Consider the following 14,918-nt stretch of genomic DNA (forward strand, 5'->3'; position numbering starts at 1 on the left):
AACAGGGGTAATTAAGGAAATTCGCCATTGATTTTAATTAGGGCAGGAACTATAATACCTTCTCAATGTTTCGGCGCGTGTAAGTCACTTACGCCATAGTTTCCTGGAACTTCTGCGCTAGAATAATGGTGTACGCCATAAATGTACTATCACTATGGCGCAAATTTTCAGGAAATTCAGAGTCGACATGTTTGCGCTAATGATGGGGTTTAAAAAAGTTTAAATATTGGTTGAATATTTATTATTTTGTGTAAGTAGAAGTTTAAATTCAGTTTGGCGGGGTTGGCAAAAAAATTGTTCCAAATGCAACAAGACTAAATGATTGTCAAATCTAACTGATGAATCATTGGAAAAATGAAACAAGAGCAATATATATCTATATCTGTTATATATTAAGGTGTCAACTGTGGCTCAATTGGTAGCACTCTCACCTCTGAGTCAAAAGGTTGCAGGTTCAAGTCCCACTCCAGGGACTTCAGCACAAAATCTAGGCTGACACTTCAATGCAGTATTGAGGAAGTGCTGCACCGGAGGTGCCGTCTTTCGGGTGAGATGTTAAACCAAGGCCCCGTCTGCCCTCATGGGTGGACATAAAAGATCCTGCTGCAATATTTCGAAGAAGAGCGGGGGTGTTATCCCCGGTGCCCTGGCCAATATTTATCCCTCAACCAACATCACTAAAGCAGATGATCTGGTCCTTATCACATTGCTGTTTGTGGGACCTTGCTGTGCGCAAATTGGCTGCCATGTTTCTTACATTACAACAGTGACAACACTTCAAAAAGTACTTCATTGGCTGTAATACACATTGGGACATCCTGAGGTCATGGAAGGCATTATATAAATGCAAGTTCTTCTTATTATTAAAATTGGCAGATGGATCAATGCTCCATTAAAAATTGCTATATAAACATTTTCTGTGGAAATTCCAATGTTAAATGTCCACACTTACCTATTACATTTCTATGTAACCCCTGTAGACGATACTTAGGTAGGATTTCCAATGTTATTCTGACCACTGATGTAATATCATCACGTGATACTATATTATTTTTTCCCACAAATCACTCAAAAATACTTTGACCAAAAAAATATGCCTTTCATTTTATTCTCAATAACTGAAATTCTCATAGGAGAAATCCTTCCTGCCTCCCTCATGGGAGGGCCAGCTCAGTGAAAAATAATGGGGGTAGACTTTTATCTTTCCTGCCTGGACATTAAGCAAAAAGAAAGGCTCGCTTTTACATAGCGCCTTTCATGACCTCAGGACGTCCCAAAGCGCGTTACAGCCAATTAAGTACTTTGGAATATTGTTGTAATATTGTAAAGCATCACCTGGGCAGAGTATAGAAATGAAAATCTGGTGGAAAGGACTGCATGTCCCTTACAGAACTCACCGGATTTTCCTTCCATTAATTTCAATTGAAGGAAATTCAGACAGGTTCTGTTACTGGCACGTGATCTTCCCACCAGATTGTCCTTTCTGCGCTCTGCCCAAGTGATGCTTAACATTCAGGTACCAAAGATGAAAATCTAACCCAATATTTTTCCCAAAATGTACTCAATTCATTTTGATATTTCCAGCAAAATCTCTCATTCATGGAACTAGACAAATACATCAGACCCTTCTGATCTGGAAATGTTTGTGCATTCATGCAATGAAGCTGCAGTTCCTCAGAATAAAAGTGGAATTAAAGTTTCACAATTTCTAACATTAGTAATGGATTTCTCAGATAAGAACAATAATTAGTCCAGTAATTTCCGCCCCCTAAAAATGCATGGCACTTCCCAATCTGGCCACGGAGATCACTTATTCCATTCCCTTGAAAGACCTACCTTCTGCTACCCAGTGAAATTAATCTCTCCAGCCCAACAAGTTCAGAAGCATTAATTTTGAAAGAACTTGTATTTATATAGCACCTTTCACAGCCTTGAGGTGCCAGAAAGTGCTTTATAGCCAATGAAGTGCTTTCGAAGTGTAGTCACTGTTGTACTGTAGGGAAATAGGTTTATTCTAAATATCTGGTGAGGACTGTGAGGAACTTTTCCAATCTTATGAAACTGTTGTATATTCACCCTCCCGCCAGCCATCCATTACCTCCAACCCTCCTCCCCCTGCCATGGTGGAATTTAAGGGAGGATCCTATAGCCTTTGCCAGTACATGGCAAAAGACATCACATAACATGGTCAGCTTCGAGATGTGAGATCTGATATCTAAAAGGCAGATTTCTGCATCTAAAGCAAACACTAGCTTGATGACAGTAACATTCAAATATTTGCAGATATTTATTGCAATGAGAAGGTGATTTGATGAGGATCAAGTGTCCGTTAAAATCACCTGAAATCAGAAAGACATTTTCACACTTTTAGCAATAAGCACAGAAACAGTCTCCTCCACCCCTCTTCTCCAGTATGTCCAAAGAGGCCAGGTAGACAGATTTATAGTTTGCAACTGTGGCACAGACATTCTTCACCTCTACACTTAGAAGTGAAAATAGGTTAATACTTTATGAATGCACCACACATATCCCAGTCTTCACCAATTTTACCTAGCATTAAAAGGAATGTACCAGCATATTAATGAACATATTTCTGGAAAGAATTTCATAATGCAAAACCACAAAACTATGGGTGTTATACACAACTGAAATCATTTGAGTTTTATTTCTCCCCAATGCATGATTTCCTTTTGTCTTCTGCACCTCTTGCTAATACAATTCTCCAAATTTATTTCAGTAGAGTACGCAAGTGAATTTAAGCTATTGCATTGTGTACAGTAGCACTTAACAGCTTGGTGACCAGTAATCAATATTTGAGGTTTTCTATCACAGTGTTTGCAGTGGGATGTTTCAGAAGCATGAACAGGAATTTAATGTAGCCTATACCCTGAAGTGCTTTACATAGTCCCAGGTCTCTGAGATGAACTGTGTATTTTATATTCAAATCAATGATTTGGAACTGAGCTGTATTTTGAAGTAAGAAGAATGTATCTGCAATAAATACTGCTATCACTTTGAAGGTAACGCTGTGGAAAATCAAATCATGATCAGCTTTTCCACAACAACGTTCACCTGAGGAAGGAGGAAGCCTCCGAAAGCTTGTGAATTTAAAATAAAATTGCTGGACTATAACTTGGTGTTGTAAAATTGTTTACAATTACTTTAAGCTGGCTATTAAACTCCCTGAGCACAATGATCGAGAATAACGGGGCGGCCACCAAAATAAAGCCTAAACAAAAGTACATAATTTTTGTCATAGAGTTAATGTAATAAGCTGGTCTTTTTTGTTGCCAATAAAATGAAACCTAGTTCAAAAATGTTTCTTTCTGACAAATGTTCTCATTGGGCTGGTCTGGAGTACAGTGCATGGAGCTACATTTAATTCAGCACAGTTAATGCTTCTATAGCAACAACATATAATGAGTGCAATTAATGATGTCTTCTTATCTCACCAGCTTCTATGGGTGTAACTCCTGTTAATAATTTACTGTCAAATCTACACGCTGTTAAATCTGATGCATAAGTTACACCTTGGCTGAAGCTTGCATGGCCGCTAACTGTAGGTGAGCACTTCTATCCAGGTGGAGCTTGTAGAGTTGTTAACCGAAATTAAATGGAAGGGTAGGAAAGAAACAAACATTAATGTGAGTTAAAAGCTGGATTTCATAGTATTGGCAGTTCTGAAAATAAGAAAATCATTGATATAAGCAAATAAATATATGAAGCCCAATTTCTTTTGAATTTAGTACGAATAAAGCTATAACAGTTATATACAAATCTGCCCAGAAGCAACATTTTGTGCCCATCCAAGCTGGTTGCATATAACAGGATTCCAGTGCAGCTCCAGTTTATTGCCTTTAGATAATATGAAATAAATACCACCTTCACAATATGCCAGCCAGTATTTCTACTGCTATATCAATATTGCCTCAAGCAGAAAAATGAGTATTTCTAATTCCAAAAACCTGAACAAATTATGAATGAAACCACAAGTCTAATCCAAGCATAGCTTCTTGATAAGCATACATTCGCGTCTGTTTTGATCGGCCCGAACATCTCTAGCAAAACCATATCCCTGTAATTTTATATGTCCAACTGGCTCACTTTGACCAGCACACATTCCTTGTTATGGCTGTTGGAGATTGGAATGGCCCGTATGAACACTGGTTGTGTAAAGACTATCCAATCTGAAGTGTGACAGTCTTGAGTCAGCAGACTGATGGGATTCCATCTACCAAAACCAGAAAGTTATCCACCATCAAATTAACAAAAAGTCTTTTAAGTGGGCCAATGCTGTTTAATCACTATGTAAGACTTAATATTTTTAATCTCCATTAATTTATAGTTTTTTCATTCAAGGCTTGGGTAAATGTAATCTATTCCAAACAGTATTCAAAATTAACAACCAAAATGATACAGATTCTGAATTACTGGTGCACAAACTTACAAATGCCAAAAGCTATCAGTGTTAATGGAACACAAGAAACTACAAATGACACATACTACTGCAGTGCTCTCTAAGGTCTAATTTTATGGAACTGAAGAGTAATGAAAGACTACATTCTCCCATATTTCAGAATGAAACTGACAAGAAACTTAATTTACCAACAACTAAATAGCTCCAACAAATAAGTTGATAATACAAATTCTATCTTTTTCACCGACTGTCCTGGCTCCAAATGATTTTTATTTATGGTCACATTGAGCCAATATAAGCTTTTAAAGACTGAGGAAGGCTAAAATCAAAATTGGTTCATGGAGAAAGTAAATAAAAGTATAATTTATACATTTAAGAAACTATAAATAAAACTTCAATAACAGAGAGGGTTGATGAGAGTAGTGCAGTTGATGTTGCGTATATGGACTTTCAAAAGGCGCTTGATAAAGTACCACATAATAGACTTGTTAGCAAAATTAAAGCCAGTGGCAGTGGCAGCATGGATACAAAATTGGCTAGGGGACAGAAAGCAGAGAGTGGCAGTGAACGGTTGTTTTTCAGACTGCAAGGAAGTATACAGTGGTGTTCCCCAGGGGTCAGTATTAGGACCACTGTTCTTTTTGATCTATATTAATGACCTGGACTTGGGTATAGAGGATATAATTTCACAACCATTATAACTCCAGTGTAAATAGCAACAATCATCAGTGACACAGAGTACTAGACTTCGCTCTGCCACTGTACCAACCTCTAACAGTGCATATTGTATCAGGAAATGTAATCTATGAAACCCACCATGCATATATTTTTAAATAAATATACTGGATACATGGAAATGGTTACAAGAGTTCAGATTATGGGTACAACTGCTCTCCCAGTTTATCATGTCAACTGAGATGACCACCTTGCAGTCACAGCCAGGTATCCATTATTTTGCATGCAGCTGCCTGTTTATAATATACACAGTGCTACATTGCTACTTTGTATTAAGCACTCATGTCTCCAGGTAAGGCTGAATACACAACTGCTGAATGCCAGTAGATTTGTTCAAATTAATAAAGAATTCTCTGTAACTGATGTAATACTCATAGGAAGTAATTCGCGATCCCAGGCTGCCAATATGGAGCCATGTTCATAGGAAGCGCAGAGGGCTAAAACATTGTAGTCTCGATTCTGTGGCCCAGTCCTTATGAACTCAGCTTCCCACCAGGAGCGCATTATTTTGGAATTACCGCCATAATTTTAAAAAGATCTTTATAAATTTTAATAACCTAAATAATAAAATCTATATGTAGAAAAAAGACATCTAATTGATATGAGTCACTAAAATCTATGTTAGCCTTCAACTGTTAAACAATGGACATAATCACACAGAAGCCCGACATCTGCAATTTCAGAGAAATTGTTTGACTGACTTTTCCAAGAGCAAACTTTTTGGGTAAAACCAACACGCAATGACACCATTATATTGTCATTTAAAATAAATTCTTGGAAGACCAGCAAAAAAAGGAATTCTTTGTGATGTTCTTAACGAATTTGTGTGTTCCTAATAATAAAAATAACAAAATAAGATGCTTGGAAACAATGTTCATCCAACTAACATTTCAGGTTTTTGCAAACACACATGGGAAATTATGTTTTTTTTAAATCATGGAATTCTTTGAATCTACTCACAGGTTAGACAAACAAGGAGGGTTCGGACCACAAGATCACAAAGTAGCTTCCATCTCTGATTTACTCGTGCAGAAACAGCTGGAAGAATGATCTCTGCTGGTACGTAATACTGGATTGTGTAAGTCACCAAGATCCCAAAGGAGTAAAGGATTTTCACCAGCTGGTATAACCTAGAGGAAGGAATTAATGATATGTCACAAGGGTACAACAGGTTTGTGATGCTATTAGAGTGTAACAAGATCCTAATCATGAAAGAAACAGAAATGTAAGAAAACAGTCATATATCTAACTTATCATCTCTCTTTTCTCCCCCAAACAATATCAAAGTTATTTTTCTTTCTTTTTCCAAAAGAGATTTTTTTTTAAACGTGATTGTTTCTTTTTACAGTGCTAACACAAAAATACTATCCTTTTTCTTCCCTTCTCACCATATCTCCTGAAGGCATTGACTCTATACTGAAGTATGATTCGAAGGAGCCAGGTACCATACGCTCTCCAATACCCCACCTAAGTCATCATTCTTCATGTCTGAGTCTTGACAGGGGGGCTTGGCAAGCTATTCGTGCCCAAAGGATATGACAGCCAAGTCAGATCCAGTCTCCAGACTTCCAGCAGAGATCACTGTGTAGCAATCAGCAGGAGGAACCCTTGACATTTTTCTTATCCAGTCGTGCTGAGGCCAACTGTGGCAACCCTATTGCTATCCTGGGGGAAATCAGCTAATTCAACATAGATTAAGGATTGAACCAGGGTTCAGCAATTCACTGTTTTGTAGTAACAGTGACTACACTTCAATTGGCAATAAAGCACTTTAGGATGTTCTGAGGTCATGAAAGGCACGATTTTAATGCACGCCCTTTCTTTCCTAACTTGGTTAATGGGAGAGCCCATTTTGAGCCACCAGTGTCAACATTAAACTTTACGGGCCAGATTTTCCTAGTTTCCTGAAAATAACAGCGAGGCTAATAGGGCTCATTGTTATTTGTGCATCTGGTACAGCAACTTCTGGCGACCACACATACGCAGTTAAACACGGGAATTGGGAAGTTGCTGTACCAGATGCGACCCTCCTCTGTAAACTCCACAAGATCATCTCGCCAGCTGGCTCCCCATCCAAATGAATGGAATGGCATGAAGTTCCTGCACTGACCTGATGGACACAAACTAATCTCGCCAAAATAGTTATGTCAAGTCATTTCATGTCTAAGCACACTTAACGGGGTAAGTCTTCAATGACTGCCAAACATATTTTTTTTTAAACTTTGTCTCTTATCTCTGTCTCTTAATCCAATATTTCTTTCCCTCTCTTTATTTCACTTTCTGTGTCTGATTTGACATTGAATTCACTTTTCTAACTTACACTTCCTAGTTCTGACTCTGCGCTGCTTATTAACATGCTTCAGTCTGATTGGTTATGGGGATATACAGCTGCTTGCCTGGTTCACGCAGGTCGCAGATGCCCGGTAGAGGGCACCGCATTGGACCGAGTGCCCCATGAGAGGAACTTGCCGTGCAAAATCCCATGAAAAGTCTCTCAGCAAGTGCAAGTCTAACAAACGGCAGGTGCCATTCGTTCGCCACTCTCTGAAAAACCCAGCCCATTACTTTTTAGGGCCTGATACAGCAGGCCTCTAAGAGCCACTTCACCTTTGACTGGCAAGTATGGTATTTTTATCTGTTATTGCCATAGCTTTCTGTTATTCAGATCTGATACCCGAGCACTGGGGGATTGTACTACTTCAACTGAATTAAATTACTGCTGTAAGCTATTGAGACAGTACTAAATGAACATGGGCGCAAAATTTATTTTTTATTTATAAAGGACTGTAAAACTTGCCCAATTTTATTGAAACCCCTATTTGCCTTTTGGGAATTAATTATTTTTCTTCAAGTTGCAAAACTTCTTTCTCCCAGTACCAGCAGGCAATCAATTGCTGGAAGAAAGAAATTTTGATTAATTTGCTTTGAGAAAAAAAGAGACACTTTTAAAGGGAAAGTAAAAAGTTGGAAAATTTTAAGGACCCCATTGGAGGTACGTATAATATACTAAAACTATGAAAACTAAATTTAAAACTTTAAGTCAGGTGTGATCATTTTTTTGAAATAATCTGTTAAATGGAATAGTAGAGGTAAAAACAGCCGGGGCATTCAATATGTAGCTCAATATTATAGTGAAAGTTTTACAGCATATTAAATATGCAGTATGCAAACTGGGACTAAATCACTCCCAAGTTTGCATCATGTTGGAAGAGCCAATTCATACTGAATTGAGTTTTAGCAGTTTGAAGCTGTTAGAGCTTGCAATATCATGCTGCAATGGTTATGGTGGATCATCTATATTTGAATTAATTGCACTTTCAATATACATGTTATTTATACTATTGATTGTGTTGGAATTAGAACTGGCTTTTTAAAAAAAAATATCAAATCTGTTCTTCAAGGGTACAATGAAGTGATTAAGCAGCCCTTTGGAATTCAACTTTTTGCTCCTGGTGACTCATCACATGATGACTGTGTCCTGTTAGGCCATTCAATATCTCGATTCCCTTTTCTGAATCCAAACGACAGAAGCCCACATTTACACAGTGGTCTGCAATCTATATCAGGTACCGACAGGTGCTGGACAAACTGCTTTGCTGCAACACTAGAGTCATTTAATTCAGCAGTTTGATCTATCGCCGCTCGTGAAGTCGCTGGGTCTTCCTTTACTTTTATTTTAGGAATAGTTTTCACTAATTCCTGTAATTGCATACCCGTATAGGGGATCTCTACGGTTTGGGTCTGCATCATGTTCTCTGCAGTGCCCGGTGCAGCGACCACTGCTGGTTGGACCCTGTCCTGGTCCACATTCATTACCTCCCTTTTAACCATAATTGTGGGGGCCGTTCTGCGTATCGGGTCCCTCGGACCTTGATCAGGATAATGATCTCGGTCCTCGTCTCAATCTCAGTAGCACTCTGCCCTTACTGCACGGTCATCCCAGTCTATATCTTCATCCCCGCTATCATCTCCCCCAATTACCCCTTATTGACTAACGGCATGTACCATTCCCCAATGGGATTTTAGTTGTTGTTTAAGCCTTTCTATATCTTTATTACATTTATTGTGACGAGACCCCTGTTGGTTCGCCTCTTTCCTTTTTCATGTCGGCCATTGTTTTAGTGGCCGCATTCAACTCACTGATCTTAACCTTCGCTTTCTCTAATTTATATTTAATTTCCTCCGACTCTGCCTATCTGAGTAGCCTCGTGTGTTTGACTTGCTACCTGTGTTCTCCTCGATGTCACTGATCCCTGTAATATACCTATGTATTGATTTTTTATCATTTTCATTTTTGTTTTTCTCCTCATCCTTCTGTGCTTTATTTTTCAGCATTTGATTCTCAGCTTGAACTGTCTGTAATTGTCCCCTTAATTTTCCCACCTCCTGAAGTTGAAATAGCAGCACAACTGCTTTCCAATCATTTCCTTTAACTTTCTACTCAACTTCGCACAAAGTCTGACAGTCTTTAACAATTAAAGCACAAGTTCCTAATTTTTCCTTGAATATACTTCTGTGTTTTATCCGCCAGAGTTTTTACTGGCTGTTCTCCCATTTTTCCCTCCTTTTTTAAAAAAATTGTTTTTGCAAAAACCCTGAGTTTAACAACCTACCACCAAAATCTTGAATAATCAACTCACGTGGTACTGCCCTGGACTCTTACACAGGTCTCTCACTACCATATAGACCCAAAATTACACAGATCGCTCATTAACAGGTACAATAACCCAAATATTGATTCTTTGTACAAACCAACACCTCGCAGCCCCGAGTTGGGGGTCAAACAATGTAAGTTCTTACTTCACAGTCCGGTCTTTAATAAAAAGACTTACAGATGGGTTTGCTCAAAGTATAAAAGGCTTATTAAGAGTTACAATACAAAATAGAATATTAAGACATTAAGCAATACAACCTGACATTAGATTACACAAGGCTTCTGGTTGATCAGACCGAATGACTTTGAGATAATGAGTGGTTCAGCTTGCTCCAAGAATATCCTGACAGCTACATGTTACGCTGCTACCTATATAGCCATAATCACATAGTAAAATCAGCTGTATCCCAAACATTCTTGATGTTCACAGGTCAATCAATCTGCTGACTCCAAGGAAGTTAAGCAGGCAACCAATAGTTTCTAATGCCATGACGCACAATAAACGTTATATAATAATGGAGACATGGACCAGGATTTTAGCACGGAGCTGGGAAGGGGGGGGGGGGGGTCGAATCACAGATGGGAAATCCAGAAGTACGGGTTTTCTAGACTTCCTTCCGATTTTGACATAAGGATGTTTTTTTTGGTCAGTTTGCTGTCCGATTGGCCGGCCTGATTGATAGGCTGGCTTCAGTCGGAAGGGAGCAGAGCAAGGAAGAGGACATGAAAAGGTAAGTCTTCAGGTAAGTTTTTCATTGCATGGATTTGGGGGGGGGGGGGGGGGGCGGTGGGAAAGAGAAGAGTCAGTTATCGGAGGAGTCAGTCATGGGGGGAGCGATCGGGGGTCAGTCGGGATTGGGGGTCATTGCGGTGGTCTGCGATCATTGTGGGGGGGGGGGGGGGGGTCACTGCAGATATGCTTATTGGGACTGGGGGAAGCACTCCTGACCCGTCAGGCCCACAAGCTATACCAGAAAGGCACTTACCTGCACTTTCGGGCCTTCCCGCCTCCTTTCGCACGGCGTGAAGGAGAAGGCCCGGGAATCCCAACCCGCGGGGGTTAAAATCACAACACTTTTGAAAATGGAGGCCCACAGCATCCTTGAAAGGTTTTAGTGACCAACCCGCCTCATGGGAGCAGGTTGGTTGCCCGCCCCTCGGTGAAAGCTGGAAATGGGCGAGTTGGAGGCGGGTCTGAAATTGATGCAATTTTCAATGTCCCCTGCCCCCAACCCACCATTTTTCAAAGTTAAAATTCTGCCATGGTGTCTCAAACCATCTTTAGCTGAAGGTGGACAATTACGCATTCATATTTTGTTGATGCTTTTAACAATCATTAACCGAAAACCTAAGGTAGTGATCTCAGGATTACTACCAGTGCCGTGTGCTGGTGAGCGTAGTAACAGGAGAATAGACAGGATGAATGTGTGGCTGCAGGGATGGTGTAGGAGGGAGGGATTTAGATTCCTGGGACATTGGGACCGGTTCTGGGGAAGGTGGGACCTGTACAAGCGGGACAGGTTACACCAGAGCAGGACCGGGACCGATGTCCTCGCGGGGGTGTTTGCTAGTGCTGTTGGGGAAGGTTTAAACTAGAATGGCAGGTGGATGGGAACCTGAGCAGGGAGACAGGAGGGGGAAACAAGGATAGAAACAAACAGACAGAAAGGAAAGAAGCAATAGTGGCAAAGAAAACAAGGGCGAAAAACAAATAGGGCCATAGTGCAAAATAAAACTAAGATGACTAGCAATCTTAAAAAGACAAGTCCAAAGGCATTGCATCCTAATGCGCGGAGCATTCGCAATAAGGTAGATGAATTCACAGTGCAGATAGATATTAATGGGTATGATATAGTTGCGATGACAGAGACATGGCTTCAGGGTGACCAAGGATGGGAACTGAACATCCATGGGTATTCAATATTTAGGAAGGACAGGCAAAAAGGGAAAGGAGGTGGGGGCAGCATTGTTAGTAAAGGAGGAAATCAATGCAATGGTGAGGAAGGATATTGGCTCGGAAAATCACAATGTGAATCTGTATGGGTGGAGCTAAGAAACACCAAGGGGCAGAAAATGTTTGGGGTCTTATAGACAACCCCCCCCAACAGTAGTGAAGATGTAGGGGAGAGCATTAAACAGGAAATTAGAGACACACGCAAGAAGGGTCCAACTATAATCATGGGTGACTTTAATCTACATATAGATTGGTCAAACCAAATTAGCAATTATACTGTGGGGGAGGAATTTGTGGAGTGTGTACGTGATGGTTTTCTAGACCAATACGTTGAGGAACCAACTAGAGAACAGGCAATCCTAGACTGGGCAATGAGAAAGGATTAATTAACAATCTTGTTGTGCAGGGTCCCTTAGGGAAGAGCGACCATAACATGATAGAATTCCTCATTAAGTTTGAAAGTGAAGTAGTTGAATCCGAAACTAGGGTCCTGAATCTAAATAAAGGAAATTATGAAAGTATGAGGTGCGAGTTGGCTATGATAGATTGGGGAACTTTACTAAAAAGGATGACGGTGGATAGGCAATGGCTAATATTTAAAGAACGTGTGCAGGAATTACAACAATTATTCATTCCTGTCTGGTTGGTGGCGCAACCGTGGCTTACAAAAGAAATTAAGGATAGTATTAGATCCAAAGAGGAGACATATAAAATTGCCAGAAAAAGCAGCAAACTTGAGGATTGGGAGCAGTTCAGAATTCAGCAAAGGAGGACAAAGAGATTGATTAAGAGGGGAAAAATAGAGTATGAGAATAAACTAGCAGGGAACATAAAAACTGACTGTAAAAGCTTCTATAAATATGTCAAGAGAAAAAGATTAGTGAAGCCAAATGTAGGTCCCTTACAGTCATAAATGGCGGAAATTATAGTGGGGAACAAAGAAATGGCAGAACAATTAAACACATACTTTGGTTCTGTCTTCACAAAAGGAGGACACAAATAACCTGCCAGAAATGTTAGGGAACTAAGGGTCCAGTAAGAGGGAGGAACTGAACGAAACCAGTATTAGTAAGAAAATAGTGCTAGGGAAATTAATGGGAGTAAAGGCTGAAAAATCCCCAGGGCCTGATAATCTACATCCCAGAGTACTAAAGGAAGTGGCCCTGGAAATAGTAGTTGCATTGGTGATCATCTTCCAAAATTCGAGAGACTCTGGAACAGTTCCTACAGATTGGAGGGTGGCAAATGTAACCCCACCATTTAAAAAAGGAGGGAGAGAAAAAACAGGGAATTCCAGACCAGTTAACCTAACATCAGTAGTGGGGAAAATGCTAGAGTGTATTATAAAAGATGTGATAACAGAACACTTGGAGGGCATTAACTGGATTGGACAAAGTCAGCATGAGTTTATGAAAGGGAAATCATGCTTAACAAATCTACTGGAGTTTTTTGAGGATGTAACTAGTAGAATAGATAGGGAAGAACCTGTGGATGTGGTGTATTTGGATTTTCAGAAGGCTTTTGATAAGGTCCCACACAAGAGGTTAGTGTGCAAAATTAAAGTACATGGGATTGGGGGGAATATACTGGCATGGATTGAGAATTGGTTAACAGACAGGAAATAGAGTGTAGGAATAAACGGGTCTTTTTCCGGGTGGCAGGCAGTAACTAGTGAAGTACCGCAGGGATCAGTGCTTGGGCCCCAGCTATTCACAATATATATCAGTGATTTGGATGAGGGAACTAAATGTAACATTTCCAAGTTTGCAGACGACACAAAGCTGGGATGGAATGTGAGCTCTGAGGAGGATGCGAAGAGGCTCCAATATGATTTAGACAAGTTGGGTGAGTGGGCAAGAACATGGCAGATGCAGTATAACGTGGATAAATGTGAGGTTATCCACTTTGGTTGTAAAAACAAAAAGGCTGATTATCATCTGAATGGTGAATTGTTGGGAAAAGGGGAGGTGCCACAAGACCTGGGTGTCCTTGTACACCAGTCGCTGAAAGCGAGCATTCAGGTGCAGCAAGCAGTTAGGAAGGCGAATGGTATGTTGGCCTTCATTGCAAGAGGATGTGAGTACAGGAGCAGGGATGTCTTACTGCAGTTGTACACAGTCTTGGTGAGACCACACCTGGAGTATTGTGTGCAGTTTTGGTCTCCTTATCTGAGGAAGGATGTCCTTGCCATGGAGGGAGTGCAACAAAAGTTTACCAGACTGATTCCTGGGATGGCAGGACTGACGTATGGGTCGACTAGGCCTATATTCACTAGAGTTTAGAAGAATGAGAGGTGATCTCATCAAAATATAAAATTCTAACAGGACTAGACAGACTAGATGCAGGGAGGATGTTCCCGATGGCTGGGGAGTCCAGAACCAGAGGTCACAGTCTCAGGATACGGGATATGCCATTTAGAACCGAGATAAGGAGAAATTTCTTCACTCAGAGGGTGGTGAAGCTGGGGAATTCTCTACCACAGAAGGCAGTGGAGGCCAAGTCATTAGATGTGTTCAAGAAGGAGATAGATATGTTTCTTAATGCTAAAGGGATCAAGAGATATGGGGAAAAAGCGGGAACAGGGTACTGAGTTAGTCGATCAGCCATTATCATTTTGAATGGCCTACTCTTGCTCCTATTTTCTATTTTTCTATGAAAAACATGCATCTCTCACAAATGCACCCTTCGTTTCTAAAGGAATGAGGTTTGATGCAACAAATGCCATTTTCTCATCCTTGACTCTTCTTAAGTTTCAAACATTTTAAAGAACAAAACAAAAAAATAAAATGGAAAAAGTAGCAATGGAAAAGATATGCAGGAGAAGAAAAACACTGTTGGAGTGAAGGAATAAGGAAACACAGGAAGCCAACCAAAAGATCAAATTAGATCTAATCCAGACCAGGCGAATTTGATCATACCATAGAAATGTTATTCAGATTCCATAAAATTTGCAACTTAAAAACTTGTGATATCGGCAACCTATTTGGGTTGATTCTCCACTTTGTGCTGGCAGTCAATTGTCTCCAGGTGGTAGATGTTCAGTTTGAGCCAATCCACTTAACTGCTGCTAAATTTGCATGTCAGATTTTACACATTTAGTGCTTTGGACAAGGTTAATTTTTTTTTAATTGTTGATTTTCATTAAACACCATTATTTT

General features: G+C 40.0%; 1 protein-coding gene across 2 annotated transcripts in view; it reads right to left on the minus strand.

The window, feature by feature from the left end:
• LOC137323010 (neutral amino acid uniporter 4-like) overlaps positions 1-14,918 on the minus strand; it is a 429,467-nt gene that overhangs the window by 277,663 nt on the left and 136,886 nt on the right. For both annotated transcript variants that reach the window (XM_067986344.1, XM_067986343.1), the window contains one exon: positions 6,113-6,282. In XM_067986344.1, coding sequence (XP_067842445.1) covers positions 6,113-6,282 — 170 coding nt within the window. The remainder of the gene's footprint in view (positions 1-6,112; positions 6,283-14,918) is intronic.

The sequence above is a fragment of the Heptranchias perlo genome, chromosome 6 (assembly GCF_035084215.1).
Source record: "Heptranchias perlo isolate sHepPer1 chromosome 6, sHepPer1.hap1, whole genome shotgun sequence".
NCBI lineage: Eukaryota > Metazoa > Chordata > Chondrichthyes > Hexanchiformes > Hexanchidae > Heptranchias > Heptranchias perlo.